Source organism: Tenebrio molitor, chromosome 1, assembly GCF_963966145.1.
Source record: "Tenebrio molitor chromosome 1, icTenMoli1.1, whole genome shotgun sequence".
Classification (NCBI taxonomy): domain Eukaryota; kingdom Metazoa; phylum Arthropoda; class Insecta; order Coleoptera; family Tenebrionidae; genus Tenebrio; species Tenebrio molitor.
The window spans coordinates 13,117,694-13,141,024 of record NC_091046.1 but is presented as its reverse complement, the minus strand read 5'-3'; the positions used below and the strand labels follow the sequence as shown (position 1 = coordinate 13,141,024).

The 23,331-nt window shown below is 36.8% G+C and overlaps 3 protein-coding genes across 6 annotated transcripts in view; 1 reads left to right on the top strand and 2 right to left on the bottom strand.

Moving 5' to 3' along the window:
• sns (sticks and stones) overlaps positions 1–23,331 on the bottom strand; it is a 316,393-nt gene that overhangs the window by 171,629 nt on the left and 121,433 nt on the right. The gene's annotated exons all lie outside the window — the stretch shown is intronic.
• LOC138141454 (uncharacterized) lies at positions 1,865–10,436 on the top strand. Its single transcript, XM_069062168.1, has 3 exons — positions 1,865–1,882; positions 4,984–5,107; positions 5,371–10,436. The coding sequence occupies exons 1-3, from the start codon at positions 1,865–1,867 to the stop codon at positions 10,434–10,436; spliced, it is 5,208 nt and encodes a 1,735-aa protein (XP_068918269.1).
• On the bottom strand, positions 21,396–22,607 carry LOC138141452 (uncharacterized). The gene has a single exon (XM_069062165.1). The coding sequence runs from the start codon at positions 22,605–22,607 to the stop codon at positions 21,396–21,398; it is 1,212 nt and encodes a 403-aa protein (XP_068918266.1).

Here is a 23,331-nt window from a genome sequence, read left to right as displayed (position 1 = left end):
TATTATCACATAATCGAGAAAATTTTTTAAATAAGCAAAAGCCACTTTTACATTCGTAGGAATGAGTAATTTACCAGGCTTATTTCCAAACGCAACGCCACTGGTAAGCAGATTTTTTGCTGAAATGTTAAAGGAACGTCAATTTTAAAACAACGGTGTGCTGTGTTAACCCAGAAAACAACTTTTCCATTTCGGCAAAGAGTACAGACGTTTAGATACTGTAATTGTGAGCAATAATTATCGCAGAATAAGTGGTAAAATGGAATTTACCATTGAAGATAAAGCATTAATTATTAACAATTAATTAATATTTTATCTATTTTTTGAGAGATATATGCGTATGAGTCAATCTAAGACAAACTTTTCGATAAAACAAAAAAAAACAAGGTAGCACTCTTGATTTGTTTTCTTTTTGATTACTCGGTAGTACATATTGGAGTAACATTCTGTTGTGATGAAATTGGAGCAAGTAATAATAATTGATCTTTTGTTTTTTTCTTTTTTAATAAATCACTCTCATCGTTAGATACTTAAATAACAGTTGTAGACGAAGTGAAAAACATAGATCCGTTAGCCATCAAATAATTTGTTCACTATTATCGGACAAAAAGGTCAGAAATAGGTACAAGACGAATCCTCAGTGAATCAAGTGTTAAATTAAGCGAGAATTTCTGATGACAATAATATCCAAGTGGTTGGCATTTAGTTGAGTAATATATTGAGGTTAAATGGGACTTTGCGTTCAAGTGGGAAAGGAATCACGTTTGTAGGGTTTATATGAACGAAATAAAAGCATTGTATTGTTTGGCGGTTGGAAAGACTTTCAGAGCCACTTAACTTTTGTAAATCTTCCAGAGAACGTAGTAAAATTTCTATAGGCTCACAAATCAAGTTTTTTTCGCGTCTCACTTTTTGCATTGAATGCACTATAAAGTACGTGATTTATTCGAGGATATATATCTTCACGCGCTTTAAATAAAGAAGAAGAATGAATTTCTACCCTAATTCGGCATTCACTTCCGCTACTTTTTGATTTCATAAGGGATGATTCAAACGTTTTACGAATTACACAAACGAGTTGCGGCATTATTACTTTGGAATTCTCTTAAGTAAGGGAAGGATGTCAAATGGGTACATTATCATAATAATTATAGCCAGTTTATTATTTCATTTCCTCTTAAATTTGACAAATGGCACGAATTAAAGTGTTTTCAGAATGTTAAATGAGCGCAAAATTCATGGGGTTATTCGCGGGGATTTTTTGTCGGTGGAAAGTTGAAGAAGTTCTCAGGATTACCAATGATACGTGAAAAGGAAGGCAAAGCAAGAAATTTTATGTTATTCATCTTATTAGGAGGCGATACATTTTTCACTTTCCCACAGTCGCGTATAAATAACTCCACGTATATCGAATTTCTCGCATTATCTGTGATTCTGGAAGCTCAACCGAGCCTCGCCATTATCATATCATAACCGAGTGATCCTATTACTTCCGTTTCACTGTGTTATAGAACCTGGCAGTGTGCTAGTAAAAATGACAACACGATTTGTGTTCCACTCAATTCGACCTCAGACTCGTCCGGGACAAATTTGTAACAAAAATTTATATGCTCTGCTTTTCAACTCGGAAAAATAATATTGCTGACGTAGTGCTTTCCTATAAGAAACCAAGCGCATATAATGTGTAATATGGCGAACCTAAGATCCTACTTGAAATATCAGCTTCTCGTCCGACAATAGCATCTGCAATGCATCTATCTATTTCTTTCCAATCGAATTTTACGCTCCGACAATGTTCAGCCGAAGCGATTTTCGGGAAAGCGCACAATTTTATATCGGTTATTTCTGTACTAAATTTTAGAATATGTCCGCATTTGTGCGGGTGAGTGTAATTCTGAAAAATAACCTCTTTCAGTTGGAAGCTTTGGCAAATAATCACCCACAAACCACGACGTAAGGTAATGGGCTCGCACATCACAACTTATCGACTCATAATTCAAAGGATTATTCTCAGGTAATTTCACCTGTCTTGCATCTGTGCTCCGCTGTTATCTCTTTCGAAAATGAACTGTAACCTTTGCTCAACCTAGTATCAGGCCACTTGTTTTGCATAACGTCATTAGTAAACCGATAGTGCACACATAAATTCCGAAACTTACATCGACTTGGTGGTCGTCCGTGTTCATAACTTGCCGTCTTTCGAATACGTTTTGCTTTGGCGAAGTTGCATCTAGGTTCAACAAATTTCCGTAAATTATATGAAATATTAACCGTCTGCCCCTCGGCCGAAACCGGATATTTTGACAGGGAGTTCGGTCTGCTCCAGTTTGGGCAATTGATAGACATTTGTAGCGTACTTTACCGATCCCGCTACAAACCGCAGCAGTTAAAATGTACCAAGGATCAAATTTCCTCTGATTCAGTGCTTTTAACCGACTCAATTTCTGATCGAAAGTTTTTGTTTTCTCTAACTTTAATATAACTATTGAGTACATATTTTTCAATAAATTAACAACATAATATTTGTGGAATCTTATAATACCGATTGTGAATTTAAGAAGCATTCTACTCGTATTTTTGTTTTTCAACGCGATTCAAGTTGTTGATAGGTGGAGAACAAAGTAAACTTTTGTACTTACGAACGAGGTATTGCCAATGACATTCTATAGAATAAATTATGTAAACATAAATTCCACTTTTCTTGAGTCACTTCAACTTCAACACCATCTGCGGGACTTGAAAATCCAATACCTACCTTATCTTTCAATCTGGGAAACAAAAGGAAATAGCAAGGTGACAGGTCAAGACTGTACTTATTTTGATTTCTTCCTTGTGCAGTATAAGATGAGGTGTATGAAAAGAACAGTTTCACTTGCCCCTGCAAAATTGCAGATTGCGACGTCTTCGTTGTGGTGGTTTGTGAAAAAATCATCTTTGGCTTTTTATTAACATACCTACATATATCCACGCTTCGTCATCCGTTATAATGTTACACTTTTATTTCACTATTTTTAAAGTTTCCTTGTACCATTCGACAAATTGAAAGTTCTGAGAATCCTTCAAATGATGAGGAAATTAACGACAATAAAATTTCCTCAACCCTAGATGATGGTGTAAGATTGTCTTACTGACGGTCATAATAACGCTCAAACTGTTAAATTTGTAACATGAAAATAGGTATTATCTCGTAAATGAATTTAAACTACTCATTTCTATTTAAGAACATGGAATTCTTTTACTATAAAAATGTTTTTCTTCTCCTATTGTAAAATACTGTAATTATTAAAGTGTTTTTTTAATAGATAATAATTCATTATCAACGGCCCGTTAAATAATAATTTCAAAACTCACGACAAATAATTTATGAAGTCCAATCGTAAATTTTAATGCAATGGTATCAAGTATGCAAAGTACTACATAATTGTAAAATGTCAGTTTCAGTTTGTCTAATAATGAAACTTATTTATCAATTTTTGTTCATAATCCTAGAAAAAGTATAGTATTCTACTCGCGGGTAATGGCTATTACTCACTCGGATGAATTACTCATGAGTAACAACTATCATTACCTGTTCGTTGAATAATATACTTCCTATTATTTAATTTGATGGCAAATTATTTTAGATTACACAAAAAGCGAAACACTCATTAAGTAATTTACACTATCCCTATCAGTGCAAGGCGATATTAGTAACTGGATCAGTTTTTACACTTTTACGTGTAAACGTCTGCAGTTCTACACACAAATTCCGTGGAATATAATCGGAAAATGTCTATCTAAACGCAATTTAAATGAACCATGCGATTTATTCCGAACAGTTGGAATGCCGGTTGAACCTTCATTAAAGTTTTAACAGTTACATCGATTCGACATTGTTGACACAAAACTATATCACGTATAAAGAATTATTTATAACAGTTGTCAATCTGTGCTGTTTAAACAGATGAGGCCGATCTGTATACCCCCGAATTAATTAAATAATTAAATACATATTGTACACCTCTGGCTTTATCGAAAAATGATGACCACTGGCCTATTCAAGGTTCCACATGTATGTTATATTAAGCTATAAAAAATATAATTACATATTTTTGTCAGTAATTAAAGGTCAATCATTTTGATAATAAAACTTAATATTAGTTACACTTTTCCAGTGTAACGATAATTGTAAGTCTGCTCCTTCGGGAAGTACTAAAAAAGTAGATGGTCATTAAGTTTGCCCTATAATTATATAATAAAAGAAAAACGCGCAACGTTATTTCCTATCGATATTTGGTAGCCTGTTCCCACCTGTACCTAAACAACTAAGTGAGGCGAAAAAAAAAGTAAAGCAGCTATATGAAAACTGAAAAAATTGTGCATTAGATGCGATTTTGGATAATAGTATATTAAAACATGAGTTTTATAATAGCTTATTAACGCATTCAAAACGAATGCGTTAACAGCTTTGTTAAAACAGCAAATTAGAAAATAGTAATTTATTATACGAGTTTATACAAGACACCATTTTGTCGCACGCGTTTTTTATAAAGCAAAAAATTGCGACAAAATGGGTTATAAAACGAGTATAATTTTTTCTATTTTGCTTCTTAAATTTAAAAAAAGTTCAAAACATAATGCTAGGTGTACAAAATAATGTAATTTTGAACGTTATTGTTAGAAACAGGTACTGTAGCAGGTAGTCCTGCCTACTTTCTTTGTGAGAGGGGTGAAATCACCCACCCTTATTTAAGTCGAGATATAGCAGTAAAAACCAGAGTCTACCACTATCCTTGGTACTTAACACTTGTACATCAACATTTTGTCATACAATAAAGTTTTTAAGTAGTTATACAAAGACGACTATATCATTTGAACGGCTAATATCACCACCCAACAGTGATTAATCGTTCATAATTTTGGTCCTTCGAGCCGGATGATTAAATCCATATCACACGACGGTCGTCTAGTGTAATAACAAGTGTAATACAACAACAATTCAAGAAACAGTTTCGACACCCAGAGGGCAGCAACGATTTCGTCACCTTCAGCAAGGGCAAAAGGGCAGCACGAATAGTCACCGAATTGGGTAGCAGCGAAGCGATCATCACTCAAGACATCAACAAAGGTTAGTGGCTCTCAATCCTTTCAATTTCCCTTCCAAACTGCATTACTACGTACGACTTTTTCTATTGTTCCTAATTTCGCAAATTTTCATCTCGACCACGTAAATCAAATCAATCATTATGCCCGAGACATCCTTATTAGATGAATCAATTGCCAAATTAGAGGCTCTAAAAAGGAAAAGAACCTCATTAAAAGCTAGAATTACGCGTATTCAGAACTTTGTGTCTAATTTTCAATCAAATGATAATGATGTGTCTCCACTAGAAACTAGAAAAACATTCATCGAACAAATATTCAAAGAATATGACGAGGTACAGACTGAAATTGAATCACTCGATCTTTCATCAGAGGCGATTGAGACACAGACTCAGGACCGCGACGAAATTGATTTAAAGTATCTCGATGTATTATCATCAATTCAAACAAAAATTAGACAAACGACGCCTCCACCGCACACTGCGGCCACAGCGAATCCTAACGGTAGTTGTTCCAGCGCTAATTCACATTGCTCTAATCGTGATCAATCAATCAAATTGAATCTGCCAACTTTAAATTTAAAATCTTTCACTGGTTGCTATAAGGAATGGTTGTCATTTCAAAATTCATTTAAATCCATTATTGAAGACGAAAACAACATGCTAAACAACTGTCAACGTTTCCAATATTTGCGATCATGTTTATCTGGTGAAGCTTTGCGAGCAGTCGAGTCATTAACGGTGTCATCAGAAAATTATAATGTAGCGTGGGATATCTTAAAGAAACGGTTCTGCAACAAACGGCTGATCGTTCACGATCACATAATAGCCATCACAAAGGCACCCCAAGTAATTAAAGCCTCGCATTCGTCACTTAGGTGTTTTTTAGGTACGTTGAATTCAAATGTTGCCGCGTTAAGACAGCTAGAAGTACCGATTGATACTTGGCACGCTCTTCTAGTCGTAATAATTGTGGACAAATTAGACGACAATCTTGCAAGAGAATGGCAGGCTACATTAACCGACGAGGTTCCAACTTACGGTCAAACGATCGAATTTTTAGAAAGGAAATGTCAGTTGTTGGAATCCTTAAATCTATTGCACCCCAAATCGAACGTCAATCCGAATCACAATAATGCAAAAAACAATATGTCACAAAAACGAAGCACTACATCTTATGTTGCCACAAACAAACTACATTGTACATTTTGTAAAAATGACGATCATACAATCTTTCAGTGCAATGAATTTACAAAATTAAATGTAGAGGAAAGAAACGCTCAAGCTCGAAACCTGAAGTTATGTCTTAATTGTCTAAGAACCAATCATTTTGTTAACAACTGTCAGTCCAAATTCAAATGCCGTAAATGCAATCAAAGCCACAATACGCTGCTTCACAAAGAAAGACAAATCACGCAAACCAATGAAACACCAGCACAGGTAGAAAGTTTAAACGCTCATTCTATGAGGTCCCAATCATCAATTATTTTGTTATCAACCGCGATCGTTCTCATAGAAGATCGTAATAATAAGTCACATAAATGTAGAGCTCTCCTGGATGCAGGGTCCATGAACAGTTATATTACGTCATCATTTTCCAAAAAATTACGTCTACAGCAGAAAGCCGTAAATATAACCGTTGGCGGAATTGGTCAAATTTCGACGAACATCAAACAGGCCGTCCAGGTAAACATCAAGTCTCAGTACAATAAGTTTTCGGCGAACTTAAGTTGTTTTGTTCTGGAAAAAATAACCGAAAATCTTCCCCTGGTGACCATAAACATGTCTGCAATAAATATTCCAAAGGAATTACAGCTAGCCGATCCGAAATTCTTAGAAACTGCACCAGTAGACTTACTTATCGGGGCTGATTTGTTTTGGAACCTTTTATGTCAAGACCGCAAGGAAATAACACTGAAGAACCATAACAAACTAATGCTGCAAAATACCCATTTAGGTTTCATTGCGGGTGGGTCACTAAATATGAACAATAACAATAGCTCAAGCACCTGCTCGCTTTCTCTAACGTCGGTAACCGACATTTTAGAGAACCAGGTGCAGAAATTCTTCGAACTAGAACAATGCAGCAACCCTTCCGAACAAAAATGCTTTTCAAACGAACATTTTATTCAAAATACGTGCAGACAAACAAACGGAAAGTTTCTTGTTAAACTGCCATTAAAAAATGATCCTCCAATTCTCAAGTCAAACCGCGATAGTGCTGTAAAGTTTTTTAACAATCTGGAACGAAACCTAAACAAAAGGCCTACACTAAAATCAGATTATGTGCAATTCATGCGGGATTACATCTCTTTGGGTCACATGGAGGAAGTTCCGGGTTGCGAATTAAATAAACCGAACTGTACATATTTGCCCCATCACGCGGTACTCAAGGATTCTACATCGACCAAGTTAAGAGTTGTTTTTAACGCGTCATTTCGCTCAGCTGATGCATTAAGTCTAAATGACAATCTTATGGCAGGACCTACAATCCAGCCAGAGCTTTTTGCAATTTTGTTGAGATTCAGAACTTTTAAATACGTCGTAAACGGGGACATAGCTAAAATGTACCGTATGATAGAAATACATCCCGATCACAGTGACTATCAACGAATTGTTTGGCGCGAGAACACCGAAGATCCGCTAAAAACGTATAGATTAACCACTCTAACCTACGGTACAAAACCGGCCAGTTTTCTAGCAACAAGATGTCTTAAAGAACTAGCTCTTCAAAACGTAAATCAGTACCCGGAAGCCGCTAAAGCAATTCAACAGGATTTTTACGTAGACGATCTTCTGACGGGAGGAGACTCACTTGAAAACCTAATCACTTTACGAGATCAAATAATTCAAATTTTAGCTCATGGTGGTTTCTTATTACGTAAATGGGCCGCCAATCATCCTGCATTGATTCCAGATAGTCACGAGCCTAATCTCAACGTCAGTTTCGATAAGGATGCTTACACTAAAACGTTAGGGCTTTTTTGGAATCCTAATCACGATTCGTTACGCTATCAGGTAAAACAGTGCGACATTCCGAAAAGACTAACAAAACGCGAAATCCTGTCTAAAACTGCCCAGGTATTCGATCCATTGGGTCTTGTGGCGCCAGTAGTAGTAAAAGCAAAAATAATCCTTCAACAATGCTGGAGTTTGAAAATTGGATGGGACGATCTATTACCTGAAACTATTTATTGTGCATGGGTTAAGATCTTGCAAGAACTCGCTCACTTAAACGAAATCGAAATTCCCAGAAACATAATAAAATCAAGCCCCGTACAGGTGCAACTACATGGTTTTGGTGACGCATCACAAATCGCATATGGCGCTGCTGTCTATCTAAGAACAACTGATCATAGTGGCAATCATCAAGTTCACTTAATTTGCGCTAAATCTCGTGTGGCTCCTCTTCGCGCTGTTACGTTACCACGCTTGGAGCTGTGTGCCGCCTTAACGTTGTCGCGATTATTTAATACAGTTTTACGAACGATAAATGTCAAAATTGATCAGCAATTTCTCTGGACAGATTCCACAGTCGTTCTGGCATGGATAAACGCTACATCTTCAAACTTACAAACATTTGTAGGAAATCGAGTTTCCGAAATTCAAACGCTAACGGATGCGAAAGATTGGTATCATGTCAAAAGCGAAAGTAACCCTGCGGATGTACTAAGCCGAGGTGCTTTACCTGGTCAACTCAAAACTAATAAACTGTGGTGGAACGGTCCTGATTGGCTGTCAGAAAACAACGACACTTGGCCCGTATCTAACGTAAATCTTTCGGATATTGAAATTCCAGAACGGCGAACTGTCACTCTGACCAATATTCATTCTCGCGAAAGACAACTACCGCTTCTTACAAAATTTTCAAATTACAAAAAAACTGAACGCGTAATGTCATGGGTATTACGGTTCATCAACAATTGTAGGAAGCCAAACCAAAGGCAAATCTCTAGTTCTTTAACATGTGAAGAATTAAAAGATTCCATGAAGGCCATCATGCGTTTAATTCAAGAAGTTGCATTCAACGATGAATTAGCTTGCCTTAAACAAAACAAACCGATTAACAAGAAATCACGTTTACTGTGCTTAAATATTTTTCTCGACAAGAATGATAATTTAATTCGCGCGGGAGGTAGGTTGCAAAACTCATCCTTAACTTACGATGTCAAACATCCCATCGTGCTACCAAACGATCACCATTTGATTAAGGCATTAGTCAAACACGTGCACATTGAGCAACTGCACGCTGGTGTTCAGGGAACTTTAGCCGCGTTACGTCAAAATTTTTGGATAATTTCTCCACGCAGTGTGGTACGCAAGATTTTGCACCAGTGTTTGCAATGTTTTAAAGTCAAACCAAGCGTTATGTATCCTATTATGGGTAATTTGCCCAAATCCCGTGTCGAACCAACCAGACCATTTTCAATCAGTGGCGTAGATTATGCCGGGCCTATTTACATCAAGGAATGTCGTGGTCGCAGTAAGCGTACTGTGAAGGCATATATTTGCGTCTTTGTCTGTTTTTCAACTAAAGCCGTGCATTTAGAACTAGTTGGTGACTTAACGACTCAAACCTTTTTGAATGCGCTAAAACGTTTCATATCAAGACGTGGTCATGTGTACCATCTTTATTCGGACAATGCTACAAATTTCGTTGGCGCCAATAGAGAATTACTGGAACTAAGAACATTTCTAAAGTCAGCTTCATTTAGTCAAATTACAGAAAATCTGGCTAATAAGGGTATCTCGTGGCATTTCATTCCCCCCAGATCCCCGCACATGGGCGGCATTTGGGAAATAAACGTAAAATCCATTAAAGGTCATTTAAAGAGAACAATTGGAGAAGTCGTGCTTTCCTACGAAGAATTGTATACCCTGTTAACAAGAATTGAAGCAGTCCTAGACTCCAGACCTTTGTGTCCCTTGAGTAACGATCCTAATGACCTTAATCCCATAACCCCTGGTCACTTCCTCATCGGAGAGCCATTAACTTCTATAAGCGAAAGAGATCTTACGACGACGAGGATCAACCGATTGACGCAATGGCAAAGAGTGGAACAGATGAGGCAGCACTTTTGGCACCGCTGGCAAAGGGAGTACCTTGTTCAAAACATCAATCGTTCCAAGCAGCTCCGTGGTTCCGGTTCCAGACCGTCTACCCCCGCCTTGGAAGTTGGTTCCATGGTGATTCTAGTTGAGGACAACACGCCGCCACTACAATGGAAATTGGGACGCATCGTAGAACTTCATCCCGGAAGTGACGGTGTTGTGCGCGTAGTGTCCGTAAAGACTGTCAATGGCATCTTCAAAAGAGCCACGCGAAAGGTGTGCGTTCTGCCAGCGAATGAATAGACTATGTTTGTATCGTGTAAATATTTGTTATAATTATGCATTAACCCTTTTTTTACAATTAACTTCAATGTTTGTATTTTTTAATGTTTTTGTCATGTTTATTATGTAACAATCCTTTTTCTAATAACCATGTTCGATCTTTGCTAATTCCAATATTTTTGAAGTCCGTGCCTTCAAGGGGGGCGGTATATGTACAAAATAATGTAATTTTGAACGTTATTGTTAGAAACAGGTACTGTAGCAGGTAGTCCTGCCTACTTTCTTTGTGAGAGGGGTGAAATCACCCACCCTTATTTAAGTCGAGATATAGCAGTAAAAACCAGAGTCTACCACTATCCTTGGTACTTAACACTTGTACATCAACATTTTGTCATACAATAAAGTTTTTAAGTAGTTATACAAAGACGACTATATCATTTGAACGGCTAATATCACCACCCAACAGTGATTAATCGTTCACTAGGAAAATTATATTTGGCAAATATAAGGGTTGGTAACGCTGGTAAATAGACGAACAATTGTAAGTTTTGAATTAAAAGTGTCGTGAAATGCAGTGATCACCTAGCAACAACTCACTATGAGTCACTGCCAACATTAAAAATTTAAGTGAATGTTCTTAAAACCCGTATCGAAAAGAGTTCCTTTTCGAAACCCGTTTGAGTGTTACACTGACTGAGTTATAGGTGCAAAATAGAAAAATAACTTTATGATCATTCAAGAATTACTTTAATGCTGGAGTTATAAACTCTCACTGTTACTAAAAATTTAAAAGAATGGTAGTCAATGAAGATTTATTCTTAATGCAAATGACACAATTATTCTTGACAGTGTTTTTTAGATTGGGTAAAAAATATAGTGTCAATTTTATTGTCTCAGTTACTTATTAACTTGAGATAATCCTCAAAATTTATTAAATGTTCTAACATTGTTCTATTGCACTTGCTGTTTCCATCCAGGTACTATTTTTTTAAATTATTGTAAAAACGACTGTCTAACAATACAAATAATTCTGACATGACTTCGGCGTCTTTAGGTAGTTAATTTTTGTCTGTGACTGTTAAGACAAAACGTTACTTTTTATCGAAAAATTAATTAACAATTTTCCAAAAGATTACATTTAAAAAAACTAGATTAATGACAGTTACTTTGATACGTACTACTTCATCAGAAAAGTTTTTGGTTTTATCTTTTCATATTTGATTACTTACAGGATTCCTTCTTTTGTGGAATACGATACGATGCAATGATGAACTCGACTCATTTCTAACTAATAACCTTGCATCGAGAGAATTATCAATCTGAAATATTTGATAATATCTCAAACTGCATATTGTTAATTGAAAGTTAGTGAAGTAAATAATTCGATATAACACTGCATCTGGAGAATGCACGGATAGACAAGCCTGTTGAACGTGTGCTAATAATTACTTTGGTCATGGATGCTGCCTGCAGTATAGGTTGCTGACATAAGTTGGTTTTTGTTTGTTCTGTTGTGATACCGCAGCCGCAGCTCCCCAGGGTTTGCCTCTGCAACGACTGTCATAGTCAAAACGCCTTCCTATCTCGAATAACCACGTAATCATCACCATGTATGTTTGTACCACATCGTCTGTTCCGAGGCATACCAAAAATTATCCAGTGTTATACTGCATTACATTACAACACACACCATTCTGCTCCAATGTTATTGGTGTTTAAAAAAAATAGCAGCCGCTCATCTACATTTACAAAGTGTCCAATAACACAGTAGGTACGTAAAGTAATTTTGTTTCAATGAAAGACTGAAAAGCTAAATCTCTTCATAATTTGCTGAATAAAGAATATCTAACAGTAACACATTGTGGTTTGACCGGGTTGGTGAAAATATAAAAATGGGACCGAAAAATTCTGGTAGAGCATAAAACAGTCAGTAAAATATTGTACATATAGTCCATTTTTTTATTATAGTCCGATGAGCTTAGTCCGAATCAAGAAGTCGACATGACCTGCGTCTGCTTTCGACATTTGACAGCAGTGCATGGTTCTACCAATATTTGAAAATTTATTTAGGCAACATGAGACAGATATTGTGTTCTTTCGTGCTTTCTTGGTATTTCTGCAAATTCATTCCTCCGTTTTAATTTTATCTTTCAAAAAACCGCTCCCTTCAGAATGCTTTTGATAACTATTTAGATATCAACTAATAGGTCAGATATATTAAAAATTGTTGAAAACAGCACTAAACAACGACGTTTAGACTGCCTTTCTTTCTTCCTAGATTTTGTTTCGGCAACGCCATGAACACAAAACAACCTCTATGAATTAGTTTACCCCCTTACCTGTTAACTTCCAGTCTTGCAAGTCTCCGCGCAATTCCAATATTATTTTTGCAATTTACAAATTCTGTAAAAGGATCTGTCCACATGCTTTTCGTTGGCATCATACGGACATTTCAAGCAAAATTAAACAAAATTATCACAAATAACGTGGTTAAAACGTAACCTAAAAATTTGACGTCGCTAGTGGAATAAACGTACAATTCGCGTCTTGCTCTAATCGCACATGCTAAAGCGAGATGCATAGTGGGACACGCTTAATACAATACGTACAAGAATTCAATAGTTTGTTTACATTATGTTGAAAAGAGATAGCAATATGACAGTTGTTCTGCTTTTTAATTGATACATCGGACTATAATTAAAAAATGGACTATACTCGTACATACAATTCATATTTTTTATTCCGTTATTAAAATATAAAAAAATGTTGTTTGGTGTATTCAAATTTACCATACGTTAAGCTAAAACACGTGAAAATTGTTCTAATTAAACCAGAGATTCATTCGAAAATATTCGAGAAATTTCAAACAAATACGGAATTTTAAATTATCGTGAAAAATTTATTGTTACCGCGTTCTGGCATTTTAATTTTCACTCCGTCCGAACAAATTTTACTCGTTGAAATGAAACAAAATTTTGCTTGTTTCTTCTCAAATTTTGTTCCATTATTATTTTGCATCTGTTGACAGCTGAAACACCAAATTTCCGGCAAACGGTCAACCAAAGGATCAAACAATTTAAGACTGCTGACGGCATGTTGGCAGATTGCACTGCATTTATGTTTTCGTGGTTTGCTATCAAAATGTTGTTTGTTAGGTTAGCCATGGCATTTGCGCTTGGCATTTCATGTGTTTGATACCTCAAGTGCTTCGCATGATCAATAACACACCAAAACGCAATTATCTGTGGAGTGAAAACATTAAAATTGAGAATACGCACCACAAAATGCGACCATTAAGTTTTCAAATTGAACATTTTTGCGTCGCGCAGTGAAACATTTCCTTAGTGATTTATCATTGGAAGGGTGAGATTTAACGGAAACGTTATTAGCATTTTGTGTTTTGTTCTTTTCCAAACAGTAAAATGACACAAAACACAGGAAAACGCTAAGTCGATAAACGTAAAAAGCTTCCGTGCTACAACATTTATTATTGTTTTAATATCTTAGAAGATAAAAAACCATTTAATTTGTAGTTGATGCGAAATAATTTGAGGAATTTGCTCTTTTTATGTGGTCTATAACTGAGAGAAAATTCAGACGGTTTTTATATTGTTTTCTAATGGGGAAAAGCATTAGCAGCTAGAAAATGTAAAGATATGACACATGTATGAGATTACGTTGCTCAAAAAAGAGAGACAGGTATTTGTTCTTATATGAGTCTAAATAAAAGACGTTACAGAATGTTTTTAGTTATAACTGGTTGTGTTGCATGCACAGAAATATTTAGTTGACATAAAATGTAGACACTACAAAACTATAACATATTTTGATAAATTTGTTTAATGGTTTCTGATTTCTTCAGCTGAAACATTTATAAATCATACGAAACCTAATTACTTTTTTATGGGTATAGAACGGTGCTTTATTGCATTTAAAAGCTTAAAGTCCGAGCCAATTACTTCACTCTAAATTTGTTGTATGTACTGGAGGCTGTTATTGTTACTTTCAAAAGTTTTTGTTCGTTTTTAATGACTTATATAAATTTTCCCAGCTTTAATCCACTTTATAATCCGTCCGCCCACTCCATAGATTGTTAAAGCAAATTTTCCAAATTTCCTCGTTTATAAGCGGCTTTGCAACAACCGACGTACTCTTTCAACTTTTACTTTCCATGTTCATAATTAATATTTGATTTTTACGATAACCATTAATGGTTGAAGCAAAATCCCTCCAAATTGGAAGCGTAAAATTGTCGCAGGCTAAATGCCAACTTTATGGAGCTTACATGTGAATAATACTACAGATTTAATCCTGGCGGGAAACAGGTAGATGTGGAGATGGAGCTGTTAACCGTTCCGATAGAGCTTAAACACAATGAGTGATCGAGTTCGCAAACTGCGTCTAAATCAAATTTCGAGTAGGATTACGGAGTTATGGGTGAATATTTTCACCGCACACCTGCGTCCATGATCGCTTTTCCATTTACTTAATATATGTGTGTGAATGTGTCTTCATGAATAATACATGCCATCACTACTCTTTGGAAAAGTCCGATCATCAATTCATTCCGTAAATGTACGCCACCTTTCAATCGATCAGGCTGTGTACTTACCCATTGACGAGCTTCTTATCGCAACTCAGGACTAAACACATTTCCTAGCTTTACCCAATCAGGGATCAAGTGCCACCGTTCTACCATGAGGATACTAGAGTGCAGTTATTGCTATACTTACTTTTAGTAGCAGTATATACTCTCCAGTAATATATATCAGAAAATGTGATACTAATAATGTCTTTGTGGTGGCGCCGTAGAATTTACAAGAAACAAGCAGGATAACTTAATATGTTTGTCAATATAAACAAGTAAAAAGCTGCAAGATGTAACAATAATTAAGAACTAAAAATGTAGTGCCAACTAAATGTCGCAAATTATTCCTATTCCTTTTTGATATAAAATTTTCTGGACATACCGTATGTTTCAAAAAATTTGTCAAGTAGGCAATGAAAAACGTATGACGTAACTTGAATAATTCCGGCGTAAATGTGATTATTACTTATAATATCCCTAGTGCATTGATTATTTCCGGAAATTTTTTCGAATGCATTTCTAAAACGTATTAATTAGCCCGAGTGGAACACGAGGGCTAATTACGTTTTGGAAATGCATGAGAATAAAATTTTCGGATATTAATCAATGCACGAGGGCATATTCGGTAAGAAAATCGCAACGACACGGACATTATGCTTCTTAAATTATAAATTTTTAAATCGTACGACACTCATTAAAGACCAATAGAAAAATTAGTTCACGAGCCATAACCAAGACAACAACAAAATAAATGATTTTGATTGGCTGAAAAAATGTCCACTTATTAATCACAGTTAGGTTGGTCTACCTACAAAAAATTTCCAAGAAATTTTTTTGTTGCCATGGTTATGGCTCGTGAACTAATTTTTCTATTGGTCATTAATGAGTGTCGTACGATTTTCGCTATAATTGTTTTGAACGAACTGTCATAAAATGACAATTTCAGGAAAAGCTTGAGAACGGTTCTTTTCCTACGATTCTATGAGAATTGGCGTTGGCTGACCATTTAATGTTGCCGCCACGGACTCGAGCCAGGAACGGAAACGGTCCTCGTCGTCTTGGATAGGTAGAGTAAAGTTAGGTTATGTACCCAGATCAACAAAAACAAATAAATCCGCGGAATATATGTAAATAAGTAATGTTATAACAATAAATAAATAAACAACAATTAACAATGGGGTGTTTTAAATTAGTCTACAGCAAGTCTTGAAAATGATAGCCTTGAGCTTCGATGCACATTGGAAGACGACGCCTCTTCATGTTTACAAAAGCACGCACCAATGTCTAAGGGGTTACTCGCTCGCATTATTCCTTAATTCTGCTTTTCAAATCATCAATTGTGTGGATGGACAGGTTCCTTGAAAACGGTGTTTTTAAATGAGGAAACAGGTAATAAACAAGTAGCGTAAGTGAAGGCAAGAGATCTCGATTGATCAACCTATCGTCAAAAAATTGCCACAAAAATAACGAAAAGTCTCCCGTGCGGTAGCGCGTCTTGTTGAAAATACCCATGAGCCAATCCGCAATCCATCACCATGGAGTTAATTGATGAAAACATCATGAATGTTGTTCCGGTACCTTTCAGCTGTCACTACTGAATCATCAAGATTGTTTCGAACATCCTGTAAAATTAAATGTTTTAATTGTTTTTTTTTTATGTTAAACTTGAACGTGTTTGATGTGTAACTAGGATTAAATTTGGGGAACTAAATTCAAAATATCAAATAGTAAACTTATCTACTAATTAAATGCTAAAACTTTAATTAATGTTTTGTTTCGTATAAAAGTGTCATATACCGGGTATCAACCACCAAACCTGGCCATAGGCACATTACACATATTAAAATAACATATGAGTTGCTATGAAATATATTATTGTGTAATGTCATATTGACAGCTATAATTATCATCCGTACAAACAATGCCATCAGGAAACTTTTGATATAGGTAACTTAGAAAGTAGAAATACTTTTGAAATTTGGAATAGGAAAGAACGATCACAGAGCAGTATTATGCTCAATTATTGGGCACATTTGACGAAACAATAATATGTTTCATAGCAACTCATATATTATTTTAATATTAGTAATGTGCCTATGGCCAGGTTTGGTGGTTGATACCCGGTATATGTATCACAGATCCTAGAAAATGTATCACATTTATGTGTGATATGTAAAGGTGTTTTTTTAAAATTTGGCGTCGAAGTAGGCGTTGAGAGTCGATTGAGAACGCACCACTCGTGTAAAAGCGTACAGCTGATCCGTGATCCGTAACCTGTATAGTGCGTTCACAATCGACAGTTCAACGCCTACTTCGACGCCAAATTTAAAAAAACACCCCTTATAAGATTAAATCGGAGATTTAACTAATGAGCCCTGCAATTGTTATAAGTTATAGTGAAAACATATCTTATGTAGTGCATTGAGCCTGGGAACTACATAGGTAATTTTATTAACAAGATATACGTGTATATGTATAATCTCTTTCATTATGTAAAAGATTAAATGAAAATAAAGCGCTTTGCAGTATCCATGTCTATAATGAAATTAAATTAAACCTAGTTAACTATTATTATTAAATTTTGTTGCTACCTCGTTCTGGATCGATTCCGTATAATCATCTTTTAAAAATCGTCTTTGTGACTCTAGATGGTTGGTGCGTGATGATCCATAAATAGGTGACCATATTATAACATAACTCTGAGTAAACCAGCCCAAAAAGTAAGGTGTGATGTGCAATAAGCTTGTCATAGAAGAGAATTCCTAAATCTTTAAAATATTCTGTGCGTTCAATCAGCAATTTTGTAAATGCAAATTATAAGATTATTTTTCTTGTATAAGTCATGACGTATTACTTAGCATGAATAAGTTTGAATTAGTTTGACCTACATCAAATTTGCAAAATATTAATCTTATTTTAAAGAGCTTTGCAATCGTCAATTGAAATAATCTCAGAGAAATGTTTTGATATGAAGTAAGGTCGTTTACTTCTAAATTTTGATCTTGATTGTGGAGTCTTTAGAGTCCCATTTCTACAAAAAAAAAAAGATATTTCTAATTTTTTAAAAATATTTTTACCACTCCATGACACTTCTAGGTGACGTACCTGTAAGGAAATGCGGTACTTTTGAGACACCTGTAAAAAATTTTTGTCTGTTTGCAAATTGGTTAATATCTAGGTAGATATTGATAATATGTACTTATCATTAATTAATTTACATAGATTGATTAATAGTGACTTACGAGTAACTAATTAATTAACATATATTATTAATTTACATATATGTATGTATTACATATTAGATAATACGATTTTTAGTTGGCAACTTATCGAATGAAGTGACATTTGGACATGCACAGTTGAAAATAATGGTATTAATAAGAGCAATGAAAACTACATGTGTTGCACGTGGTAGTCAGTGAAGTAAGATTAACGGTAAAGTGTTTGATGTGATATTATTATACGTACCAAGCTGGAACCGGTAGATCTAAAATAAAAGCTTCGATCGAGAGAAGGTAAATTATCGTCGGTACGTCTAACTAAATAGATAAAAGTGTTGACAGTGGTAACTACAGTTATATCAATTTATCTGAAAACTTCGTTATTTAACCGTGGAGTATGAATAACACGGTTTTACAATCATTAATGGTGTTATCCATCATTCGATTGGATTTAGTTGTCTTTGTGTGGGTTAAGGCAGTTGCAATAATTAATTGTATTGTCGTCAGCTGAAATCACGACGCTCTGCGGTGTTCAAAGATGGCCCGAACATTTCAAGTATTGGTTTCTAATTGCATGTTTGAGTTCTCCTGCTAGCTAAACAGTTCCGGCGAGGTGTTACAAATTACATTAACTCCCACAAAGTTGGCAAAATATTGACGCAAACTTGTTAATTGCCATCAGCTGCAGCTTGATAGAGCGCATTCCACATACAACTGGGTTCTGGCGCAGTGGGTGGTGCCATTTTTCACGATATTGGGGCAACTTAACGGTCGTTTGCGCTATCGGTCGCTGGTCTACATGCTTAATTGGTTGGTAAACAGTTCAATTCGTAGAGGATTAAGTAAAAGATTAGGGTAAGGTATGAAGACACGAGGGTTCCTAGTCCCGCTGGATGCCGGACACAGCTGACCATTATCGCTAAATTTATGTTTGTGGATGAGAGACGGTGTCTCTCTCGCCTATGCCCCATTAGGCCGTGTTGTCGGCAATGATCCGTGGATCGTAATGGCTCTTCACACGTGATGTGAACCCATTGTCTGCATGCCATTCGCTGATCATCGAATCTGATGACCTCATCACATCAAAATCACACCTCAACAATCGGCCTCTAGTGCTGCCGATGTCTTATTTCCATCCGGAATCTTCAACAATATTTACGGCGAGGGTGAAAGAGACCGTGCATGGCTTGTAATTAAATTAAATTGAACGCTCGGAATGGACCGTTAATAATAGTAACTTCTACCTACGTTCATAATAGCTAATCTAGCCGATTTAGTACCCGCATCACAATACTGGTATTGTTTTTATTGAAAGGAAAATGTTCGAGATGGGTATCGATTGCTCACTTCTGTTTTAAAAATGTTTTTTTTGTGTGGAACCGCTCTTTGTCAAGATTATTAACTTCATAAAGTAAAATACAGCAACGTATTTTAACAAAGAGTTCCTTTGTACATCGTCACAAAGTATTTATGTTCAGTTGAAGGAAAAACTTATAAAGGGAAAGTGCATATAAAAAAAAAAATAATTTATAATTTACTACAAAAAGCCTTTGCTTCTTCAATAATATTGTAAGAAGCGATTTGCATTCATAGTCATGTAGTGAACTCGTTTGGTTTGTTTAACATTATTAATTCCATAATACTAAGAAAATTTAATGTTCATTAACACAATATTTATGCATCTACGAGAAAGAAACAATTTTCGGTTCTTGTATAATAATACATAATTTAAATATTAAAAAAATCTAATTATCGAAGTTATCTTTGTTGCTGCAAATTATAGCAGTATTTTAATTCAGTTTTGAAACATTATGGTTTTTGTAGTGGTAAAAGTGATAATTATAAAAATGTATTAAAGTGCGATGTAAAAGAACGAATAGAATTCCTTAAATTTATATGATTTCTGGCGAAAATCCCTAAATACATCAATTTGTATTTCTAAACGATCATTTTTTATTTATTTTATACTTTCCTGTTCCACTCAGTGGCGACGCAAGTTGGTGAAAATTCAAAAATTTTAAATAGCGAAACAGATAAAACGATATACCGGATGTCCCAGGACTGTCTCACCAGAGAAAGAAAGAGAATTGGGGTGAATGTGATAATCTGAATTTTAAAGAAAAAAAGTCCTCTCTCAAGCGATAATCGAGAAAAAACATCCTAAACTTGACCAATCAGAGTTGAGCCCCATCAAGGTTGGATAATGGAGTGTAGAGCGATATACAGAGTGTTTTCGAAGTTGGGGGGTTTCTTGTAACACAAGGTACTATACAGCTTCCCCATTCTAGCTTGAGCTGTGAGAGCCGGATGCGCAGTGGTCTAACACTAATTTTGTCGCATTTCTTTGCTGCTTCCAGGGCCTCTTTATCGGACCTCTTTATTCAACTTTGCGCATCCCTCACAGCTTAAGCTACAATGGGCAAGCTGTACATTATTCTTAAGAATCTTCTCAGTACAATGTTTGTATTAACGGAGATAATTTATTGTATATTTTTATAGGTTTCTAAAATTTCTAGTCCGGTCCTGTCTATTTCTCCGCTATACTAGATTACGAGTAATAAACTGACGTGGCCCAGGATGGTGTCTGTTTGGGGCCTAATGGGGGCTCCAGGAATTGCTCGGAACCAAATGGGGCTCCTGGGTTTGCTCAGCCTAATGGAGGCTTCACTGCTTTGACTGTAGGCGCGCGTGAACTGACACACCGTATCGCTTTGTGTAAAACCTTTATTTACATTTATACAATTCTTTGGACCGTACGACCGTACTCGAGATGTTGGGTAAGAATGACTTCTGACTTGTGACTCTGACTGTTCTACCCTGAGTCCATCTCGGTACTGTCGTCTCAAATCTCTCTCTTCACCCACGCAGGGGTGGTTCTCGGTTCTGAAAGGAGGGGGGTGGCTCTACGCCCCGACATCCTGCCCCCGATTGAAACAATCGTTTCAATGAACAAGATTATACGAGCTATTAAATTACAAAATATTCATAACTACGAACTACGTATCTACATTTTATCATTTTACGAATACAAATTTCAAAAAACCTAATATGTGACCTTAAATTAATTCAATTGATTAATTATCCTTAACTAATGAGTAATGACAGTCTTTTCTGATAAAAATTGCGCCACTTCACTGCACAAAATTGCCCATGAAACATATCACCACTGCACTAATCGTCGATGGGGAGTACGCACAGATTTCTGACGGCTCGTTTCGTGGTGCCTGAGTCCGTCTTCACCGTGGCCACGCGGATGATGTCGTCGGCGCCTGGGTGGACGGCTGTGACGCGACCAAGTTTCCAGGTGAGCGGGGGTGTGGCCTCCTTCAGAACTACCAGATCGCCTTCTTTGATTGCTGCGCTGGAATTGCCCTTCTGCCATTTTGGCCGCTCTTGCAGCTGGCCGACGTACTCCTTGGACCAGCGGTTCCAGAAGTGCTGTCTCATCTGCTCTAGGTGCTGCCATCGCGTCAAGCGGTTCTGGGGAACGTCGACGATTTGATGCTCCAGTGGGGATGTCATCGCCGTGCCAATCAGGAAGTGTCCGGGTGTTAAGACGTTTAAATCGCTCGGATCTTCAGTCAGCGGGCACAAGGGTCGCGAATTGAGGCAAGCTTCAATACCTGTCAACAATGTGTACATTTCCTCATATGTTAACGAGGTTTGGCCAATTACGCGTTTGATATGCCCCTTTACTGCTTTAATTCCGGCTTCCCAAAGACCTCCGAAATGAGGTGACCGGGCGGGTATGAAATGCCAATTGATATTAAACTCCGCTAGGTGTCTTAACACGATGTTGCCGAATTCGTCAGCCAAAAACACGTCACGTAGGTCCCGTTGAGCTCCAACAAAATTGGTGGCGTTGTCGGAGTAGATATTCGCTACCATTCCTCTACGCGCGATAAATCGTTTTAGGCCGTTCAAAAAATTCGCCGCGGTCAAATCGCTGACGAGTTCTAAGTGAATCGCCTTCGTTGAAAAGCATACGAACAGACATATGTAAGCTTTGGTAGTTTTTTTACTACGAATCCCGCCGATTTTCAAGAATATGGGACCGCCAAAATCAACGCCACAGTTAGTGAACGGCCTGCTCGCTTTAACTCGGTGCGATGGTAGATTGCCCATAATCGGGTTATTGTCGTGCGGTTTTGTTCTGAAACATGGGATGCACCTGTGCACGACTTTCCGAATTTCACTGCGGCCATCTAACGGCCAGAATTTTTCGCGTACCGCCGCTAGTGTGGCCGTTGGTCCAGCATGTAGTTGATCGCGATGTGTGTTTTCAAGTATCAGTCGGGTTACGTGACCCTTTGGCAAAACAATGGGATATTTTTTGTCGTGTGGGTATTGTGAATTGGACAATCGTCCTCCCACTCTTATCATCCCCGAATTGTCAATGAATGGGTTTAACAGTTTTAATTTACTCTTCGAGTTTACCTGTCTACCTGCTTTTAGGTCCCGTATTTCGTGTTCGAAATTCGCCTTTTGCACCAGAAGTATTATTTTCTCTTCCGCGTTTTGCAGTTCCGCTGTCGATGGATGATTATAACCGTTTTTTGTTATTCTCTTTTTGCAAAGATCGGCAAATCGAAGACATAAAGCTATTATCCGTCGTCGAAATCCCTTACGAAGTTAGATACACGCGTGACGGCGCTCTTGATCGTACCGCGACGTATTCTAAGTGATTTCAATTCTTGCTCGTTAGCCATGTTTTTAGGAAATGTACACACTAATCAACAGATAAAAAAGGCATGCACTCTACCTTTGCCTCTGTCGCTGTGGCTTCCTCGATGTCGATACGATCCGGCTCGAAGGACCAATGTTTGGGGCCTAATGGGGGCTCCAGGAATTGCTCGGAACCAAATGGGGCTCCTGGGTTTGCTCAGCCTAATGGAGGCTTCACTGCTTTGACTGTAGGCGCGCGTGAACTGACACACCGTATCGCTTTGTGTAAAACCTTTATTTACATTTATACAATTCTGTGGACCGTACGACCGTACTCGAGATGTTGGGTAAGAATGACTTCTGACTTGTGACTCTGACTGTTCTACCCTGAGTCCATCTCGGTACTGTCGTCTCAAATCTCTCTCTTCACCCACGCAGGGGT